At 44.8% G+C, this 20041-nt stretch overlaps 1 protein-coding gene across 1 annotated transcript in view; it reads left to right on the top strand.

The window, feature by feature from the left end:
* NCBP1 (nuclear cap binding protein subunit 1) overlaps positions 1-20041 on the top strand; it is a 729105-nt gene that overhangs the window by 163214 nt on the left and 545850 nt on the right. The window contains exon 11 of the mRNA XM_086961848.1: positions 10763-10873. Within this exon, the coding sequence (XP_086817974.1) occupies positions 10763-10873 (111 nt within the window). The remainder of the gene's footprint in view (positions 1-10762; positions 10874-20041) is intronic.

Raw genomic sequence — 20041 nt, 5'->3', positions numbered from 1 at the left:
AGGGCCGCCGAGGAGTCACCGTGCAGCGAGGAATGTCCTTCACCCCTCTGCTAGCACTGTCCTGGAGCTCTTCACTGCATGGCCTTGAGTGTCCTTCTCCACAATCCATGCAGCACTGGGAACACCTAGAACCGCTTGATCTGTCTCGAGCAGGGCAGCTCTGGGAAGGGGCTCCTACTCTGATGCAGTTTTGGATACCCCCTCTGCTATTTATCATTACTGTGGATTCCCCAGCCTGACAATATTGAATGATTTAAGCATGCTAAAGTAGGAAAGATAAGTGCTGGAGAATCGGAGATACAGGTAAGTAGCTAATTTCATCCATGCTGTTGACATCCAGATTGTTGCGGAGACCGACTGAAAGGAGATAGACCTTAAGGCACAATGTAGTTCTGTTTTCTCCATTTCTGAGGAGGCACTGTATTAGATGATACAACAAATCCTTTACCCACACAAATGATGATTAATCTGGTAGAGTACCCTGTTCAGGAGCCTTTTGCTCTATTGGAGCTTCCTTTCAGATCTGCAAAATACATTCTTTCCCAGCTATACCACCTAGATCAGTAGTTCTTAACCCATGATCCAGGGTCCCCTGGAGGTCGTCGATTCCTACTTAAGAATGTCCGCGATTGATTAAAGTAAATATTAGGAGATAAAACAAATATTGAAATAAAGGGAGCAACATTTTAAACTGAAATATTAAAAATGTTCTGGAAATGTGTAGGAATTTGAGAACAGAATAAAGTATAGAGAGTGGGTGGCCTTACTGAAACGCATGCTGTAGAAGCAAAAATGAGAAAGATACAATAGTATAGGTGTAGTGTATTGTTTCGTCTTTTAAAATGACAAAATCTGAGTCTAGAGAAGGTCCAACATTACCCTTAATATTTCAGTTTTTCTATACTTTGTGAATTAAGTAAAATATTTCATAATTTAATTTGATTTTGTAATTTCTGCATTTTTGTGTTTAGCTTTGAGATTCAAATGATAGTTATTGCTTGAATCTAGGTCTCTGTTTCCTGTAATTATTCAATGAGGTTCCTAGATTACATTAATGACTCATTGGGCGTCCACAGAAGCAGAGCAGTCCAAAGGTTAAGAACTACTGAGCTACACCAATTTAGCCTCCAGGTCCAGTGATGGTGTCAAGGGCCACATTGGTCACCTTTTTCACCCTAATTATCTACATTTACACCAAGACGGTCTATGCCTAGGAGGCGTAAAAGATGATCTCCTTCCAGGAGTCATTCTTCTGGCTCTTACTATGTTCACACCAACATTTCCAGCAGTCACCCTTCTGGTCATCACCCCGTTGGTGGCATCCCAATGTTTCACAGCATTTTCATAAGAGGCACTACTAGGAAAAGACATCCCAAGCTTTTTACAAACTAGATGATGAAGTGAAGCTTCACTTGGTGCATGCAACACAGAAATTTCACTGCTGAACACAGGGTAACAAAATGAGGGGAGGAGGTGGCTTGGAGGGAGACTTTAAGGGGAAGGGACTAGTGGGGGAAAGTATGCCTGAAAACAAACAGGCTATATAGCTGCATAGCATACCTAAGCAGTGCTGCCACCTAATAGGTGAGATAAGAACATATGGTATCCCAACCGGTATTATTCAAGGGCAATTAGTAAGGATATGTGTATAACATTATCCAAAAGGAATTAAGGAGACTATATGATTATAGCATGTGCTCATGTCATCATTCATATAAACATTTAGGGAGAGAGGTAAAGCAAAACAATTTGCAGTTGTGACAGCACTGCAGGACATAAATAATATAATTGGGAACAACCCAAATTGCAAGTGGTGCTCTTGGTATGTGAGTGAAAACCAAGGTAGCGACTCAGATGACAATGTGATCAGCGTGGGCGGCGCAAGGAGACTAGTGCAAGAATATACAGTGAGTATTGGCGCAATGTGGTTCCAGGTAACTTCAAGAGTTCGTATCTATTTTATGTTCAATGTGTTGTTCGTGGACCACTTTGTGTGTCGCGCCTATGATCGCGCTGGAAGGTCGACGGCGTTTCGATCCACATCAATCGGGATCATCATCAGGACTGGGTTGGGTCGAAGGCAGTGCTGTACAGGGGGGAGAGGAAAGACATGAGACCTGAATGCAAGGGAACGCGGGGGCAGTAAGCTATATATAATAAGGGGTGACTGTCTTATGGGATCTCATGGCTTGCGTCCTGTGGAGATGGGAGACGCGTATTCAGACTGTGGAGGTTATTCAGGGTGTCCGGCCAGTGGAACGTGGTCAGGGGTATCCAAGGGACGTTCAAGATGGTGGGGTCACTGGGAGCCAGGAGGGAACTGGGAGGCCTGTCACAAGTGGGCGATGACAGGTGAAGGTAGACTAGGGGGGGAGCATGCCTGCCTAGGAGGGCAGACAGCCAGATCTGCGTCTGTGAACAATGGGCCGCGCGGTGGCTGGGGCGGGGCGGCTATGCGGCATGACCAGCAATTGACTGGAGTGGTAACAGATGATTATCTGAGCAGTGGGTGGCTAGTACAGATCGTCATGGTCCGGAGCGTATAACTTCAGCGAGCAAGGCACAATATCTGGGCAGGGAGGAAGGGTGGAGGAGTTAGAAGGGTGCAATAGCTGATTGGGCCGTCTGTACAATGCGCGAGGACTTACCGGGGGCGGCGGTAACTCAGCTGCAAGGGGAACCTGGGTCAGTGGCAGGAAGGAAGGAGGTAGGGTCATCTGGAGGGAAAGGTAGGGAGAGGAGGATGAGAAAAGAGAGCAAGGGAGGAGGGGAGTAGGCACGGAAGTGTATCGAACTTACCAAGGACTGCGGAGGAGATCACACATCACGAGGGGGCCTTGGAAGGAGGAAAGTCTTATGAAAACGATCCGGCAGAGATCGGATAGTGGAGACTGAATCTATGGAGAGATGGGGCAGGCTTAAACCATGGATAAGGGTACGGAAGGTTTGGAGTGAGAGCGGATGGGTCTCTGACTTACCAAGGGCAGCTGGAATAATCACGCATCACGAAGGGTCTGGGAAGTAGGGAAGCCTTTACCAACCGATCCGGCAGTGATCGGAGTGTGGAGACTGGATCTGCGGAGAGAAGGGCGGGCTTAGATCATGGTTAAGGCCGCGACAGGACCGGGGGCGGCAGACCTTACCTCTGAATCGGGATGCTTCTGTGAATTGCAAGGGAGGTCGGCGTTTCCTAGGGGACGCCTAAGGATGCCGGACGCTTCATACCGATTGGGCCAGGGGCGGGGTTCCGTGACGTGTCGTGTCATAGAATGGGAGGGCACATGTGGTTGGACAATAAGTTGAGGAAGGCAGGGGGGGGGGGATTGGGCTGAGCCCGATGAAGGACGAGCTAATGCGGCTGCAATGGAGGTGTGCCAATGTGCTTAAGGCTGGGTATGTGACGTGTGGACAAAGTGGGCGGTACTGCGGGCCAAAGGAGCACACTGGGACTGATTCTGGTGCACAGTATGGAAAATAAACGGAACCCCGCATGCTATTAAAACAGTACAGTGAACAGTGGATGATAGGGCATGTGAGCAGGCAATCATATATAGAGCAAATCACGTCATATATAGAGCAAAACACGTCAAGGTCAAAGTAAGCATGGCAGTATGGTCGCACATAGAGATGATACAGTCAAACAAGTATAAATGTGGGCCCAAATTCAAAACACAATGATCATACAATCAAAGCAAGGAATTATTATTAAGAGCAAAACTTATGTTGCTTGGGTACGAGGATGGTTCATTAGAAAGTAATGGAACTATCCGATCAATAAGACAAAGTTTTGGTAACAAAACAACCAGTTCAATTGGCAAGAATCTGTCTGTCTATATTGACATTCTGATCGATAAGATAATGTCTTGGTGTCAATACATACAGTTCGAATAGCAGCGATCTGTCTATGCACTAGGAAAGGTGTTAGAGTAACATAATTAGGATAGTGCGAGACAGAGAGTGGAACAGATAGAGCGGGGAGGATGGGAGCGGACAGGAGTTGGGTTAGATGGCAATCGTGCTGTTCCACTTTGCAATTGTGTTAAGTCCATTGTTCACAGAGTCGCAGTATGACATCCATTTACACTCACATCTGTTAAGGAGAGATTTGATGTCTCCACCTCTCGGGGAGTGTCACCTGCTCAACCACCTGCCACATGATGTCTGTGTCAAGGTGGTTCTTTTCCAAAAAATGTGTAATCAAAGGTGCCGTTAGGACTTTGCAATTTATCCGGCTCTTGTGTTGGATAATCCTGTTTTTGATGATTTGAGTCGTCTGGCCGATGTAGAGCAAGGCACAGGGACATTTGATGGCGTAGATAAAGTTGGTAGATCTGCAATTTGTATGGTGCTTCAAGGTGTAGGTTCTGTTCTTGTAAGTAAACACTTTGGTGTTGGTGGTTAAATCACAAACGGAACAGTTCTGGCATTTGAAGTGACCAACTACTGGTGGGAGCCCCCATGCAGCAGTGATGGTATTCTTGTTGGTGGTCTTCTCGGGCTATGTAATGGCATGTACCAGGTGTGACGCTAAGTTGTCTCCACGTTGGTAGGAGAACAAGGGTTCCTCTCGAAATGGTTCGAAGGGGCGAAGGATTGACCAATACTTCTTTATAATCTTGGCCACTTTGTTGCTGTTAGGGCTAAATTGGATACGAACGGGATTCTTTTCAGTGGTTTCTTGGTTTGGATGGTTAGTAGATGTTCCCTTTGGCAATACCACGCTCTCTTTCTTGTTCTCGATCTGAGCCATTTGGGGTAGCCTCAGCAGCCAGTTTTGTAGCCAAAATGTCAGCCTCTCAAATAGTCCTTGCGCCACTTGCAATTTCTCCTGATTCGGAGAAATTGGCCGTATGGAAGTCCATCCTTCAATCCTCGTGGGTGATAGCTTGTGTATTGTAGTAATGTGTTCCTTTCCGTTGGCTTTCTGAAGAGACAAGTGCCCAGTTTGCCCTCTTCAGCATGTATGGTGACATCTAAGAAAGGCAGGTCATTGCTTCTACAGTCACATGTGAAGAGTAGATGTTCTTGAGAGTGATTGAGCCAGTCCACAAAGGACATCAGTGTCTCCTTGGTTCCTTTCCAAATCAGCAGGATGTCGTCTATGTAGCGCCGCCATAGACTGATGTTGTTGTGGCAGGGGTTATTCATATGCAAAATGTGTGTTTTCTCCAAGTGGTGTAAGAAGAGAATTGCAAAATTTGGGGCAAAGCATGCGCCCATACATACTCCTTTTATTTGCAGATAGAATGTCTCTCGGTAAAGGAAGTAATTGTTCTGTAGTGCAATTTTTTAGAAGGTCCATGATTAAGTCAGTTGGTATCTTGGTAGGCATGGGTCTAGCCATGAGGAGTAGTTTGATTACCTGTAGTCCTTCGGAGTGCGGAATGTTTGTATACAGGGATAAGATATCTAATCCAGCCATGGGGTCGGTCTAGATGTTGTAGGGTTCGTCATCAATAGTATTGATTAAATACGTGGTGTCCCTGATAAAGGTGTCCGTAATGGGCACAAACTCTCAGTATGGCGTCAAGGTATTTACCAACAAGCTCCAAAATGGATCTGCACCCTGACACGATGGGACGTCCAGGGGGATTGTGGCGGTCCTTGTGTATTTTAGGAAGGACGTAGAGGACAGGTGTGCGGGGATGTGGGTTGTTGAGAAAGAGAAATTCTTTGTGTGTTATAATGTCTCTGGATTCAGCTTGTTCAGTTACATACATTATTTTTTGTCTGTCTTGGAGTGGGTCTTTGAGTGGTCGGTAGTGATCCATGTTGCTTAATTGAAGTTTGATTTCCTGGTCATTTGTGTCTGCTTGCATCACAACGATTCCACCGCCTTTGTCCACGGGCTTTATGATAATGTTTGTGTTGTTTTTGAGGGTTAGCAGCGCTTGTTTTACCGAAAGGGAGATGCTGTAGGGAATGTATTGGGATTGTAATTCGGCAATGTCCCGAAGTACCAGGCGTTCGAATGCCAGGATTTCCGGTGGCATCATTGAAGACGGAGGGTTGAAGGTTGAAGCTGGATGGAAGCGCTGAATGACTGGTTCATTTGACTACGGTTCATTTATAAAGAATTGTCTCAGTCTTATTCTACGGAAAAATCGTACAACTTAATCCATGTTGTACCCATCATATTCTTCAGTGACATGATTGATATCCTGATCGAATTCCAATCTCTTCACAGATGTGGGATGTCACACCCTCAAACAAATACAGCGTAAGTTTCAGCTGAGACCCTTAAGACCTCTCTGCATTCTCTTCCATATTTGGTTAGAAGTGCATAAAAAGCATAAAGCTTGAGTAGGAGGGTGTAATTGAGAAGCTAATATCCCATTCACATTAATTGAATAATCCAAATAAACAAGAGCAGTTTTCATAGGCATAGACCGGAGACCTCTGCAGCATATAAAGCAGGAGTAGCACATCATCTCTGCTATCAAACCTGTTTACATATGGATGAGCTTTTGGGGGTGTCTCCTCTGCAGATAAAGTTTTGTATGATGTCCGTGAGGAAATACTGGTGAACCTCGTGAGTGCTGAATGTTAGCAATGATAATCCTATTGAGACATGAGGCCGCTTCGAGGGCTGTAAGCAGTACTTCAGAGATGTAAAGACAACAATTTGAATCTGCATTAAAGAAAATGCAAATTACTCAGAGTGCAAGAAACTGGCTCTATATAAACTGCACCAAAGTGAGGTACAGTGTGTACAGAGTCCAAGGGTCTCCAGAGGTTTGGCAGAGGCTAAAGTTAGATAGAACCTTACTCTCTAAAGTGGTAGCTTGGTCGAGCAGCAAGGCAGTATCAGAGGAAAGTGTAAAGCATTTGATGTACACACTCAGTCAGCAAATGGTCTCACGCACTCAAGGACGGAACTCTAGGCTAATTGTTTTGCATAAAAAATATAGTTTTATTTCTAGAACCAAGCAAGCCTGGTACAGGTAAGCATAAAAATACTTTTCAGTAGTAAATTACTTGTATGAACACAGTTCAAAATAGCAGTGTAACTTGTTCTGGGTTTGGTTACAGTTTTAAGAAAGCAGTTTGCAACACATTGCAGGTATAATACATTCAATTGAATGGGCTTTTTAAGCAAAATGCAGTTAATAACTATTCAGATTACTTTTGCCAGCACAGGACTGGATCTGTGATTTAGCCCTGGGACATTTCCTGAAAACAGGTGAGTAAATGCGTTTTGGTTAAAGGTACGATTTTTAAAGAATATTATTGCATTTCAAAAGTTGACACTAAAAAACGTTTTCACATAGACTCACCCGTGTTACCCTAGGGAGGAAATTCACTTAGCAGGTAAGTTAGGTTATCGTTACTTTTTCTTACTCTGTGCTGGATCCTGGATTCAGCACTAGGACATTTCCTGAAAACAGTTGAGAAAATGTGTTTTGATTATTCTGATTTTTAAGGAATATTTGTAGTTTTCAAAAGTCGACACTTGGAAACTTTTTGGGATAAAAAGTGTCAATGTTATCCTATGAGGAAAAAGGAGTTATCGGTTTCAAGGTAAGTAATCGGTCTGTTAAGTTAGGGTTCTGGGGTTAGACTCAGGGGTCTCAGAGGGTCAGTGATGCACTGTTGTTGCACCCTCTTTGGCACTCGGGCGGTCGGGTGCAGAGTGTTGAGACCCAATGTTATCCTATGGGGGATGGGGGTGCTCCGGTTGGTGGCGACTGGCAAGCAGGCCACAGGGTTGCGGGAGGAATGCTCCTAGGGTTAAGCTCAGGGCAAGTTGGGGACGAAGTTAGCACCAAAGGGGAACCCTCAGCCGCGCTAGGGCAGCTGGGTGCAGGGTGCTGTTTTGAGGTCTGGTTCCCTGTTGATTTCAATGGGAATTCTCCGGTACATAGAAACTCTGCAGGCTCAGGGACGAGGATCTTCCAGGAGTGACCACCACTTTGAGGGGTTAGTTGGGAGGTAGAGGAATGGTTACGCACCGCTAGTTTGGGCACACAAGGCTGTGGGGCGTCTGGTGCAGCAGTGCCTTTGGACGTCGGATTTTCTTACCCGCTCAGGTCGCGGTAGGGGAGGTCCTCTGGATTGAGGCTGCAGGTGTCGTCTGGAGGCTTGAGGCAGGTTATGGTCACTGGATCTCTGGTCCGGATCACCGGGGGGGCTTCCTTGTGGTCTTTGTTCACTCAAACTCTGGCCTGGCTCAGCTGGTGCAGAGTGGGCTGGATTCGCGGTTTCTGGCTGGTGCCAGAAGCTGCAGTTTAAACACGTCCGGTGTTCATGGGAGAAACAGCTTGGAAAGTGAGTGCAGGCAGGTCCTCCGGAGTTTTTGAGGTTGCTGGCCGCTGGACACGCCTGGGTTTCGCAGGTTCGAGGGGAGTCAGGCCTGTAGGGCTGGGGCCAAGTCAGTGGGCGTCGTCCTCTTGTTAGGTCTGCACCGCTTCTCGTCCTTCTTTTCTTGTGGTTGCTGGATCCAAGGAAGGAAGGTTCAGGGTGCCCCTAAATACAAAATATAGGGGCGATACAGGTAGGTAAAAGTCAGGGACCAATGGGTCCCTTCCCTGGGTTGGGTACACACCCTATTCTGCCACTCTCCAGTGGGAGGGGGGCAGGAGCCTGTCCATGGTTGGCTGGGTCCCCCCATCCTCAAGATGGTGGGGACTCGAGGTTGTGCTTCACCTCTCCTCCCCAAACTAGTGGTGGAGTTGGCAGAGGTGGGCACACCTCTCTTCCTCACTTTGTTCTTCCCGCCGAATCTCCCGCCCAAGTGGGGAGTAGAACCAGTGGGGCAGCAAGTGGTCTGGAGAGGCTCACAAAGGCGGTATGCCCTTAAAGCTTCTCCTTCGTGAACCCTGCCCATCCTGGGGGAGGAGGCTTGGCACCTCGCCCCAGGATGTGACCTAGGGGGTCCAGAAACATGTCTGGGGGTGGCAGCCTTGGCATCCACCCGGGTCACTGGGAGTTGGTTGAGTTTCAGGGGACATCTCTAAGACTCCCTCTGTCGTGCATTTTACATTAAACCCCACACTGGCATCAGTGTTGGTTTAATACGCTTAGAAGTTTGATACCAAAATTCTCAGTCTTCATTGCAGCCTTTATGGTGATGTGGAGTTCGTGATGACAAACTCCCAGCACCATATATGAATGGCACTGCACTACATTTACAATGCCCAGGAATGAACCAGGGTACTGTAGGGGTACAGGGCTCATGCACTTGTACCCTCACCACTGGCATAGGGCACTCAGCTAGATGGGTGACTGATGTATGCCAGGGCAGTGTTTTGTGGGCATGGCGACTCTTTGTTTTGTTCTGCACCAAGACACGCAGCCTGCAAAGGCAGTGTGTGTGTCAGGGCTTCCGGGCACAGGGCCTCTAAGGGTGGCACAATAAGTGCTGCAGCCCTTGGGGGCCTTCTCTGGTCACAGTGCCCTGGGTACCTATGGTACCATTTACCAAGGGCTGACCTGTGGCCAGAGATGCCAATTGGGTGTAGGTTTCAATGCAGTTTTAGGGAAGGAACACAGGCTCTGGGTACCTGATTGGCAGGAGCCCAGGGCACACTCAGTCAAAGCACACCAGCAATTCAGCAAAAAGTGGGGACATACCATGCAAGAAAAGAGGGCACTTTCTCACACAGCGCAAAACATTAGTCTGCTTCTTGTACGCATCAGAGAGTTTACTACAATCCTAAAAAATAGGTTGGACATTAAAATAGGTGCAGACCTAAAGTGGAGTCAATTTGACACCTGACAATAGTGGTTACATGCATATCTTTACAGTAGGTGTATTAACTTGAGGGGCCATCTTCTGGGCTTAAATCAGTGAAGATATCTGACCCCGTTAATGCAGGTGTAGCAGCCACGTTTTACCTGTCAGGCCATGTTCAAAGTTTCATTCTTCCACTTTCATGGTCCAGGATACCCAGGGGCTTCTATTTAAAGACCGTCAAATTCTTACACATTATGAGATGGTGACTTCTCAAGCAGAGTTTACAAAAGTGCAAAGGAAACCTTTCCAGCAGCTCCACGGTATTGGTGCAGATGTTCAACTGGTGCAAGGGTTCTTCCTGAACAAGGTCCCATTAAATGAGGGGAGACCGGGTCGGGTTTCTGATCTGGAGTAACGGGAGGACGTTCTTCACTGGAGGGTTGGTAATACAGAAAGTCTATGCATCTCCACTCCTAGTACATAGCTAGCATGTTTACCTGCACAGGCCTGTGTAAATGATTTCACTCCTCTTGCTCACATGAGTGCTTTTTATTGCTTGCCTGCCTACCTCATATCCATAGCGCACATACTATCTTTACTCTTTCCCCTCACACTCTATCACTTTTTCTCTATCTGTGACCCGATCTTTAGGCGCCCCCTCAGACTCTTTCCCTTTTTGCCTCCTTCTTTCCCTTTCCCGCTTTCTCTCTGTCCCTCTTTCCCTCGGTTAGCCCTGCTCCGACTTTCTTACTTTTCTGCCCACCACGCCTCACCTCTCTTTCTCTCGGTCCTCGTATCTCTTTTGCTCACTTATATTCCATCTCATCTGCCTCTCCCTCCTAACCCCCTTTCATCCTCACCTCCCAGCTTTAACCTCTTTTCCTTTTTGTCTTTTTCTTTCTCTCTCTGTGTCTCTGCCCAACTCTGTGCTTACTTTCGCTTGCTTGCTCTTGTTGTTTTTCACTCATTCTCCTTCATCTCTAACAGAATTGGTTTTTTCCTGACAACCGGCAGCAAAAGCTGTCCAGAGCCATTACTTGTCTTAACCTTTGATTATGCATTTACTTCTCACTTTTTCTTTTGCAGGTCATCTTTGCAGAGTTGTTTCAACTTCCATTACCACCTCATATTGATGTCATGTACACAACTCTACTTATTGAGCTATGCAAACTGCAGCCTGGATCCTTGCCACAAGTTGTATCCATTTTATGCATTTACTTGGACAAATGTGAATGTCATTAGTCTGCAGACTTCACTGTATTATAATTTTTATCTTTCTTATCCCATTTCCATCACTTGTGAACGTTATTCTGATGTATGCTGCTCAGTAAATTACATTTATGTAGGTAAATTATTTCCATTTCTTTATTTTTCATAGGTAAGACTTAAAAGCCCAGCAGGTTGCCGGCAGTCAATTTGGAAAGGTTGCGCTAGCTAATTGTTGTGGATCCCTTTTGTTTCTCTGTTTCAGCAACTGTGCACTTGTCTGGTGCTTTCATCAGTATCACACTGCCATAGCATGTTGAAGAACAACAGGATGCAAGTGGTGACTAGTGTATTAGATTACCTGTGATAAGTACAATTAGATGCCAAAATTAACTACAATTCTCAATCTTGAGCTTGTTGAAGTGATAAATGAAGGGATCCAGGTGATGCCTCATGAAAAGGTACTGTGACTGATAAAGTCACTCATTTCTGTCTAATTTCCAGACTTTTATGCTTCATGATTGGTGCCTAGCATGCGTTTGTAGGTAGGCAGGGATTATACGAACCCTGATAAAGGCTGGAGACCTTTAAAGGCTTTCTTAACTCCTGTAACATGCTGGCTTGAACTGCCAGATAGACTAGTCATAGTACCTTATCTGATATCATTGATATATGGCCAATTAATTCTATCTGGGGTACCCAACAGTAAAGGATATCCCCTTGGGTATACCTCAAGATATTTTACTACTTGGGTGTATCCCTGCTGTAATTAAGCTTCAATTTATTTAAGAATTCCTAGCAATGGTCGATTCCACAAGGGTGGTATTTACATATTGAGGTGTGGGAAATCCCCTATAATGAAGCATGCCATGATAAGTTGTGAGTATGGCGATTTTTCCAAGTTCTTTTAAGATTCCTCTGGGGTACATCATAGTCTTTTAATTAGAACCTGGGCATTTGTTGTGTGTCATTGTTTTTAAGGGGAGCTAGCAGTTCATGTTAATTATGCAGTCACCTTCCCTGAGTGCTCATCTTCTGAAACTTATTTTGAGGCATGTGTACTTCAGATACACATGCTGTGCATAACTACTTCTCGTGGTAATACTGCTCATGGTCATAGACCCCATTGCCAGACTGTTTTTTTCTGCCAACTGGTTCTTATGTAATCTCTCGCGCTCCGGTTCGAGATGCAGGCTTCCATCAGTTAGCTAGTTATTTCACTGGACGGTAATGTCTTGATCCTGTAGTTACATTTCCGTTTTGAGCCATTACCCTACTGTGTCGTGGGTTTTCGACTCCTACAGCCCGCGCCCTGCCGGACCTCTTTCACTTCAAAGTGTTTATCAGAGAATGACCTGCTATTGGAACGCACACGGTTCAGTTTCTGCCCTAACAGTCATTCTAAATATCCTCATACCTACCAATATTCCGTCTGTAATCCATCCCTCTTGCTAGGAAAGCTGTGAAGCATGTAAGTCATTTTGAAGAAAACTCTTAGAGAGCGACGTGCCAGACGCCAAGAGATTCTTCTGAAACAAGTGGTCGATGTACCAGATATTTTCGGTCGACAACAGGATGAGGAAGAAGCATTGGCTGCACAAGAGAAATCACTGTCGACACATGAGTCAGAGTCTGACTTCGAACAAAACTTGGCTATCCTCCAGCCGGCACAGAGGCATCGGACAGTGAGTACATTTACCCCGGATCCAAAGCCCAAAACAATGGCACTGTCTGAAAAGACTGTTTCTGGTCTGCCACTACAAATGCCTTTTTCGCACACCGAAAAACTGACTCAGAAGGCCCTCCCTTGTGCTCTTTTCTGAATGTTCGGCCTTCAGCAGTGACCGCCAACTCCTCCCAATCGAGGCCCACAACCCCTCGGTAATCTGTTTCGGTACCAAAGGAAAAGCATAGTGCTTCTGAACTAAGTACAATGGCACCGAAAAACAAAATATCGCTTGCTTCCTAAATGTTTCATCTTTGTATCGAAATCTCCAACGTAACTGATTTCAGACATAATGCAGGAATGGCTCTATCTCAGGCAAAAAACTTCAGCCTGGAACAAACAAAATAATTCTACAGCCAGTAATGCCTCCTTCTTCTAAAACAATTATTTCAAGAGGCCTTAGATGTTCCTTTACAGCCTCCCTAGAAAAAGGGATGTGGTCACTAGTCCTGTACACATTCCTATTTCACTTCCACCACCGACCCTACTACCTCACTCACCCCAACTATCTGTGGGAGGAAATGTATCCCATCGCCCACCTGTTATTCAGGAATATGATGACATGCCACCAGACCTACAAACAGGGGATGCTTGGAATAATTATGATATTGAGTCACAGTAAGATGCAGACCCTGATCTTTTCCCACAAGTGCATTGCCTCCGGACGATGCCTCTGCATACCAAGATTTAATAGCGAAGGCAGCAGCTTTCCATCAAGTACCTTTGTATAAAGATACTATAAAGGAAGATTTCCTTTTGGAAACCTGGTCTAATCCTCAAAGGGCGGGGCACATTTTCTACCACTCCTTAAGGGTATGCTACGTCATGCAGCTGACATTTTTAAAGATCCTGTCAAAACTAGGATAATTAAATATGGCGGTGTGCAGTTCTTGAGAAAGGAACTGCCCATCACAATATTTAACTATCTTAAAAAGAGAGTATGTGTGCTGAACTTAATCAAAAGCTTCTGGTTCCTCTTGTTTATTTAGATAAATAAAAGCTGGGATAACACCACACATTGACAAAAAATATAAAGCTGCACCCTCTGTGCCTATATACATTAGCGGTCGGGTAATTCCTGACTCTCTAGTAGTATCTAATGCTAGAAAAATAGCAAATTCCTAAACAGATGATGTACCTCTGCCAGAGAAAGAATCTAAGTTAATTGATGCCTCTAAGAAACTTGGCGCTGCCCAATCAGCAAATTATTGGCGTATAGCCAACAGCCAGGCTCTATTAGATCGCTTTAATGGAGCTCACTAGGATGAAATGGAGGGGCTCCTCCATCATCTCCCAGAAGAGCACAGGAAAAGGAGCAGGAAATTGTAAATAATGAAATGCTCATTAGAAATAACCCAATAAAATGACCACTAGGTTCCCCAGACACAGCGGCTAGAGGTATAAACAGCAGTCTACTATTACGTAGACATGCATAGCTCAATGTCTCAGGGTTTAAACCTGAAGTGCAACAGGGCATTTTTAATCCACCATTTGATGAGGAGCATCTTTTCTGGCCTCATGTAGACACAGCCCTTGAAAACGAATAAAGACATGGAGATCAAAAAATTAATATGGGCTCAAATACCTACTTTTCGTTATTCATTACCATCTATAAATAAAGTGCAAGATCTGCCTCCTCAGACAACACCGTGCCAGCATATAAAAATAAAGGACAAACCTCGACTGCCCAAACTTTTTACAGGGTCTCATACAGGTGTAACAATTTTAAGAGATCCCTGAAATAAGAACTGTAATTCCAGCACAACTACCAAACAATGACTTATTTACCATATTCCCCACAAGCATTTAACAACGGTCAGGGTCATCTTCAAAACTTTCTGTCCACATGGAGATCAATCGGAACAGATCAATTGGTGTTTATAACCCAACATGGTTACTGTCTGGGGCTTATTACAATTCCTCCAAATATTTCACCTGGCAAACACAAGTTATCAATAATACATCTATCTCCAACAACAGGAAATATCAGCTCTATTAATAAAAGGAACAATAGAACCAATCCCCAAAAACAGTATCAAGTAACGGGTATATTCATTATGGTTCCTCATTCCCAAAAAAGGTGGAACTTTACTACCCATTCTTGACCTCGGACCACTCCTTCATTACATCCTATTGGCACACTTCATATGTTCACCTTTCCGGAATTCATTCCATTACTACCAAATGTCGACTTCATGACAGCCTTAGATCTAAAGGATGCCTACTCTCATATACCCATCCATCCTGCACACAGAAAATATTGAAGATTTTTTTTCAGGGACACCACTATCAATTCAAAGTTCTTTCCTTTGGAATTGTCTCACTCCAAAGATATTCACAAAATGTCTAGCAGTAGTTGCAGCACATCTGTGCAGACAAAACATACATATATTTCCATAGCTCTACTGGCTGATAACAGCAAACCATCTTAATCTGTGCAAACAGCATACACAACAAACTCTAACCTTACTGTATCAGTTGGGCTTCACCATCATACAAAAGTGTCACATCTACAACTTTCTACCCTACAACCATATCTAGGGACCATGCTCGACTCACAATTATCCTAGGCATATCAAAAAGCAGACCTAATAAACAACATTGTAACATTGATCCAACAATTCAATAATAGACCTAAAATCCCTGTGAAAATATTAATGAGAATTTTTAGGCATGGTGGTATCTAGTATTCCAATAGTTCCTCATTCCAGACTACACTTGAGACCTCTTCGGGAATGTCTCTCACATCATTGGACACTGTCAAAGGATAGCCTTCAGGATCTAGTGTTGGTAGACAGCTGCACTCATCACTCTCTGTAGTGGTGGAATCTACAGAATGTATCCAAAGGGCGGCCATTTTAAGACCCTGTTCCCCAAATAATTCTGACCGCAGATGCTTCCCTTATAGGTTGGGGACCTAATCTCCATAATCTTACGATCCAGGTATTAATGGTCTCCAAACACAAAGGTCTCCATATAAATGATATAGTTCTGCAAGCTGTTCACCTACCAGTAAAAGCATTCCGTCCTCATCTACAACACAAAGGTGTCTTAATTTGAACAGACAATATGACCATGTATTATATACAAAAACAGGGCGGGGGGCATTCTCTCCAATGATCACGTTTAGCACAGAAAATATTGAGATTAGTTGTACATCACAACATTAATCTCTTGGCAGAACATGTTCCAGGAAGAAGCAATCGGGTTACGGATCTTCAAATTATGACGCAGCAACAAGTCAAGGAATTGGAACTCCACCCAAAGCCCTTCTACCATACTTTCAAAGATGGGGTTTTCCACAAATGGGTCTTTTCAAAACCCCAGAAAACGTAAAATGCCAACATTTTGCAAGCAGGTACCCACACCACCAATCCAAAGTCAATGCTCTATAGAGGAACTGATCAGGGATATTTGCCTATGCCTTTCCTCCTCTCCCACTACTTCCATAAGGAGTCAGAAGCTCAGGCAAACATCCCTTACAGTGATACGAGTAGAACCAACTTGGGCTTGCCAACCATGGTTCTCTAGTTCCACAAGAGAATCTTCACCTCAACCCGGACCTTCTCACACAGAAAAAAAGGTACACCAAGACACCCAAATCCCAAGGAGATACATTTTGCGATATGGGTCCTGAAGTCTTAGAATTTGGGTACTTTAATTTGCCACAACAATGTACGGATATTGTAATAGAAGCTCGCAAATCTAGCAAAAGACAATGTTATGTAGCTGAATGGAAAATATTTGTTATATACGATCAGCAAGCAACACGCAGTTAAACCCCTAAATGCACAATACTTATTGCATTTGCAGACCACAGGGTTATATTATACTTCAGTGCGATTACAACTGGCAACTATAGCATCATAGTTGCAAAATTCACAGCATTTGTCTTTATTTAAATACCTGTTATTGAGGCTTTTGTGGAAGGATTTAAAAGAATAATACCTCCAAAGCTTCCACCTGCACCAGCATGGAGCTTAAACATTGTACAAACAAGACTTTTGGGGCCTCCATTTGAGACACTGCACTCTTTCCAATTGCAATATTTAGCTTGAATGGTTGCCTTTTTAATAGCGATCACTTAACTTAGAAATGTCAGTGAAGTTCAGGCATTACCCTTAAAAGAGACATTCTTCCAGTTTCATAAAGACAAAGTAGTGCTTAGGACATACCCAAAATTTCTTCCAAAGGTTGCATCCAGTTTTCATATTAATCAATCGCGTTACCTGTATTCTTTCCGAAACCCGACTCCGTTGCAGGAAGAGCTTTACATACTTTAGATGTTAAAAGAGCTTTCATGTATTATATTGACAGGACTAAAATATTCAGAGAGACTAAAGATTTATTTATTGTTTTCATACCTACTCATATGGGAAATGCAATTTCCAAACCTGGGATTCCTAGATGGATAGTGAAATGTACCCAAACGTTTTATGCTAAAGCCTAAAGGATTTTACCTTTTCCTCCTAAAGCTCACTCTACTTACAAAGTAGGGGCTTCTATGGCATTTTTAGGGAACATACCAATTGCCTATATTTGCAAAGCAGCAACATGGTGTACTCCACACTCATTTACAAAACACTAATGTGTGGACATATTTGCCAGTCAAGACAAGTGTTGGCCAGGCTGTATTAAAAACAATTATTCCAACAAATGCAAACCCTACAGGCTAAACACTACCTAGGGAGAGGCACTGTTTTACAGTCTGTGCACAGCATGGGTATTTAGAGCACACATACCTCAAACGGATTGGTACTTTTCCTGTAAGCATCTGTTCTTGGCATGTAGTGCTGTACATTCACAGTTGCCTCCCTCCTCTGAAAAAAAACCCTGTGTTGGCTGCAGTTTACATATTTTACATCACTTTACTGATACTAAACTCAATTCTCATCTATCTGCAAAAAAACAATCCGGTAATAGAGTTGATGAAAATGCACAGTATTACCAGGAGAAGTAGTCACACAGCCTCGTGACTAGAAAAAATAACTTCTTGGAGCAAAAACGACTAATCATCCAAGGCCAACACTAGATGATGGACTTATGCACAGCATGTGAATCTACAGCACTACATGCCAAGAACAGATGCTTGCAAGGTAAGTAACATAATCCATTTAGTGCAGGGTAGCTGTAGCTGAAAAGCTTTCATTTAAAGTTCTGATCTATTTTTTTTTTTTTACTTTTTATAATTGTATTTTAATACAGGTGTGACAAATTACCTTCTTTTGTAAATTATAACTAGATCAAAGAATAGGTTTACGTATTCTATTTAATCCCCAAAAAGCTTTGTGCTTAACCTTGCTTTGGCCTATGTTTGTGTGACATAATGGTTGTATTTATAGTGTCCACATCCATAACACCCCTAAAAGATGCGTTCGAGGCATGTGGGCTGCTGAATTCATATCTGTGCATAGATCGCCGCCTAGTGTTGGGTCCGGATGATTGCACATTGTTGTCCTGGAAGAGTCTTCGAAGTATCACGAGATAAGTGGCTCCTCCCCTGGACTACAGTGCGCATGGGCATCCTCAGATTGTTTTTTTCCGCCATTGGGTTCGGATGTATATTTGTTAACTCCAGTTCGGAATCGATAAAAAACTTTATATTTGGCCAAAAGGCCTTTAGTTATCGTCGGTATTGTCTTGGCGATCGGTGCCCAGTACTTGTTCCAGCTCTATCCTCGAGCCGGACGTCAAGAGCCGCGTGGCTTTTCAGCACTAAAGGGCCGGTCGACGCCAGAGGCCTTATCGACGATCCATTATGAAACTGAGCCCATTCAAGAGATGTCCTGTTTGCAACTCCAAGTATCCTCACATCGATGTCCACCCGGTGTGCAACAAGTGCCTGTCTCCGGATCACGATGAAGCCAGCTGTATGGCTTGTTCTCGGTGCCACTCCAAGAAGACGATTCGCCTGTGACGCGCAGCGTGAAAGGAGGCCCAGCAGACGGCACCTGACCCGGTGAACATCTTTGATGCCGAGGAAGATGAGGGAGTCGAGCTGGAAGTTCAAGAGAACCGGTCTGATCCTGCATCGGAGATAGACTCCAGTTACGACACAGATGTGGAGATGGTTGATAATGAAGACGTCGACGAGGTAGGAGACGACTATGAGGCCTTTGGGGCCGTGGAAGATAGCTCGAGCGAGGAGCTAGGCCTAACCGTTGGTACGGGGGCCGCAACCAAAACACTCGATAAGGCTCAGGTCGAGGGATCGCCACATGGCCTTACCCGAGATCAAACGCTTGGTTCTACAGCCTCGCCTCAAGGCCCGGCTACGGACATTTCCAACGAGCCATCGGTTGACCGATCGAAATCGAAAACAAAAGCATCGGTGTCTACAAAACCGAAAGCACCGGAAACTAAATCTAAACCGAAAGTGCGTATTACTTTGGTCGTATCGAAGGCTTCTGAACCATCGGCACCGACGAAACAGAAGAGTGTTATCGACCTGGGGAGGTCGCTAAAGGGTGTCGAGCCGAAGGCCGGGGCACCGAAGAAAATGGTCAAGGAAGTCGACCCAAAGAAGTCTGCGCCGAAGGCCGTAGACACTAACAAGGGACTCGAAACTCAGAACGTTCTCGATCCTAAACGTCGACAAGGCTAAGGGCAGTAAAGACCTCAAGTCCACGACTAGCAGTGGCTCTAAAGACCCCGTCGAGTCAACCCCGCCATCCGCTTCCTTTTCGAAGCAGGTGTCGGACTCGCTGCAACACATTAAAGAAAAGGCTATTGCTGTCGGACCGAAGGCCACTCCACCCCCGAAGCCAGTCAGTAAACCTCCGAAGTCTGCACCGATTCAGTTCACACTGCCACCGAAAGTGGTACCTAAGGCGTTCGCCCCTAAGACGGGCGTCGAAACAGCCAAAAAGGTGTCCATGGGGCCGAAGCCTACAACTACGGAAGGGGCCACCAAGCATAGACAGCCTCCGCAGGAAGATCAGTCGAGGCAATTCATCAACGCTGAGACCGGTAGACTTTCCATTTTCAAGTGAAAGATCACCCCAGAACAACCTATGGAGTCATATAAAATTCCATTGAAGAAAGGGGGATTCTGCTACGTCACCTTCTTTTTGAACCTATACAACCACATGGACAAGACACTGCTCCTATTTCACCCACATACTCAGATGTGGATGTAGGGGATGGTGACAATGAGAATACAGTTATACTGTGGACACTGATCCAGAAGATCACACTGAACCCTGGACAGACGCTGTTGACCCAGGGGATCCATAAACTGCCCCGGACAGTCATGTCTATGCTATTAAAACCTCACCTACAGAAGACACGGCTGAGTTTAATGCACTTATTGAGAGGGCAGCAAAAAATCATGATGTCCAGCTACATGCTGACCCTATTGAAGAGGACTTTTTGTTTGACACCTTCTCAACCTGAGAGAACTGTCAAGACTCTACCCATGCTAAAAGGTGTCC

Source organism: Lissotriton vulgaris, chromosome 3_1, assembly GCF_964263255.1.
Source record: "Lissotriton vulgaris chromosome 3_1, aLisVul1.2, whole genome shotgun sequence".
In the NCBI taxonomy this organism is placed as follows: domain Eukaryota; kingdom Metazoa; phylum Chordata; class Amphibia; order Caudata; family Salamandridae; genus Lissotriton; species Lissotriton vulgaris.
The sequence above is the reverse complement of the archived record's forward strand: the minus strand, read 5'-3'. Positions and strand labels throughout refer to the sequence as shown.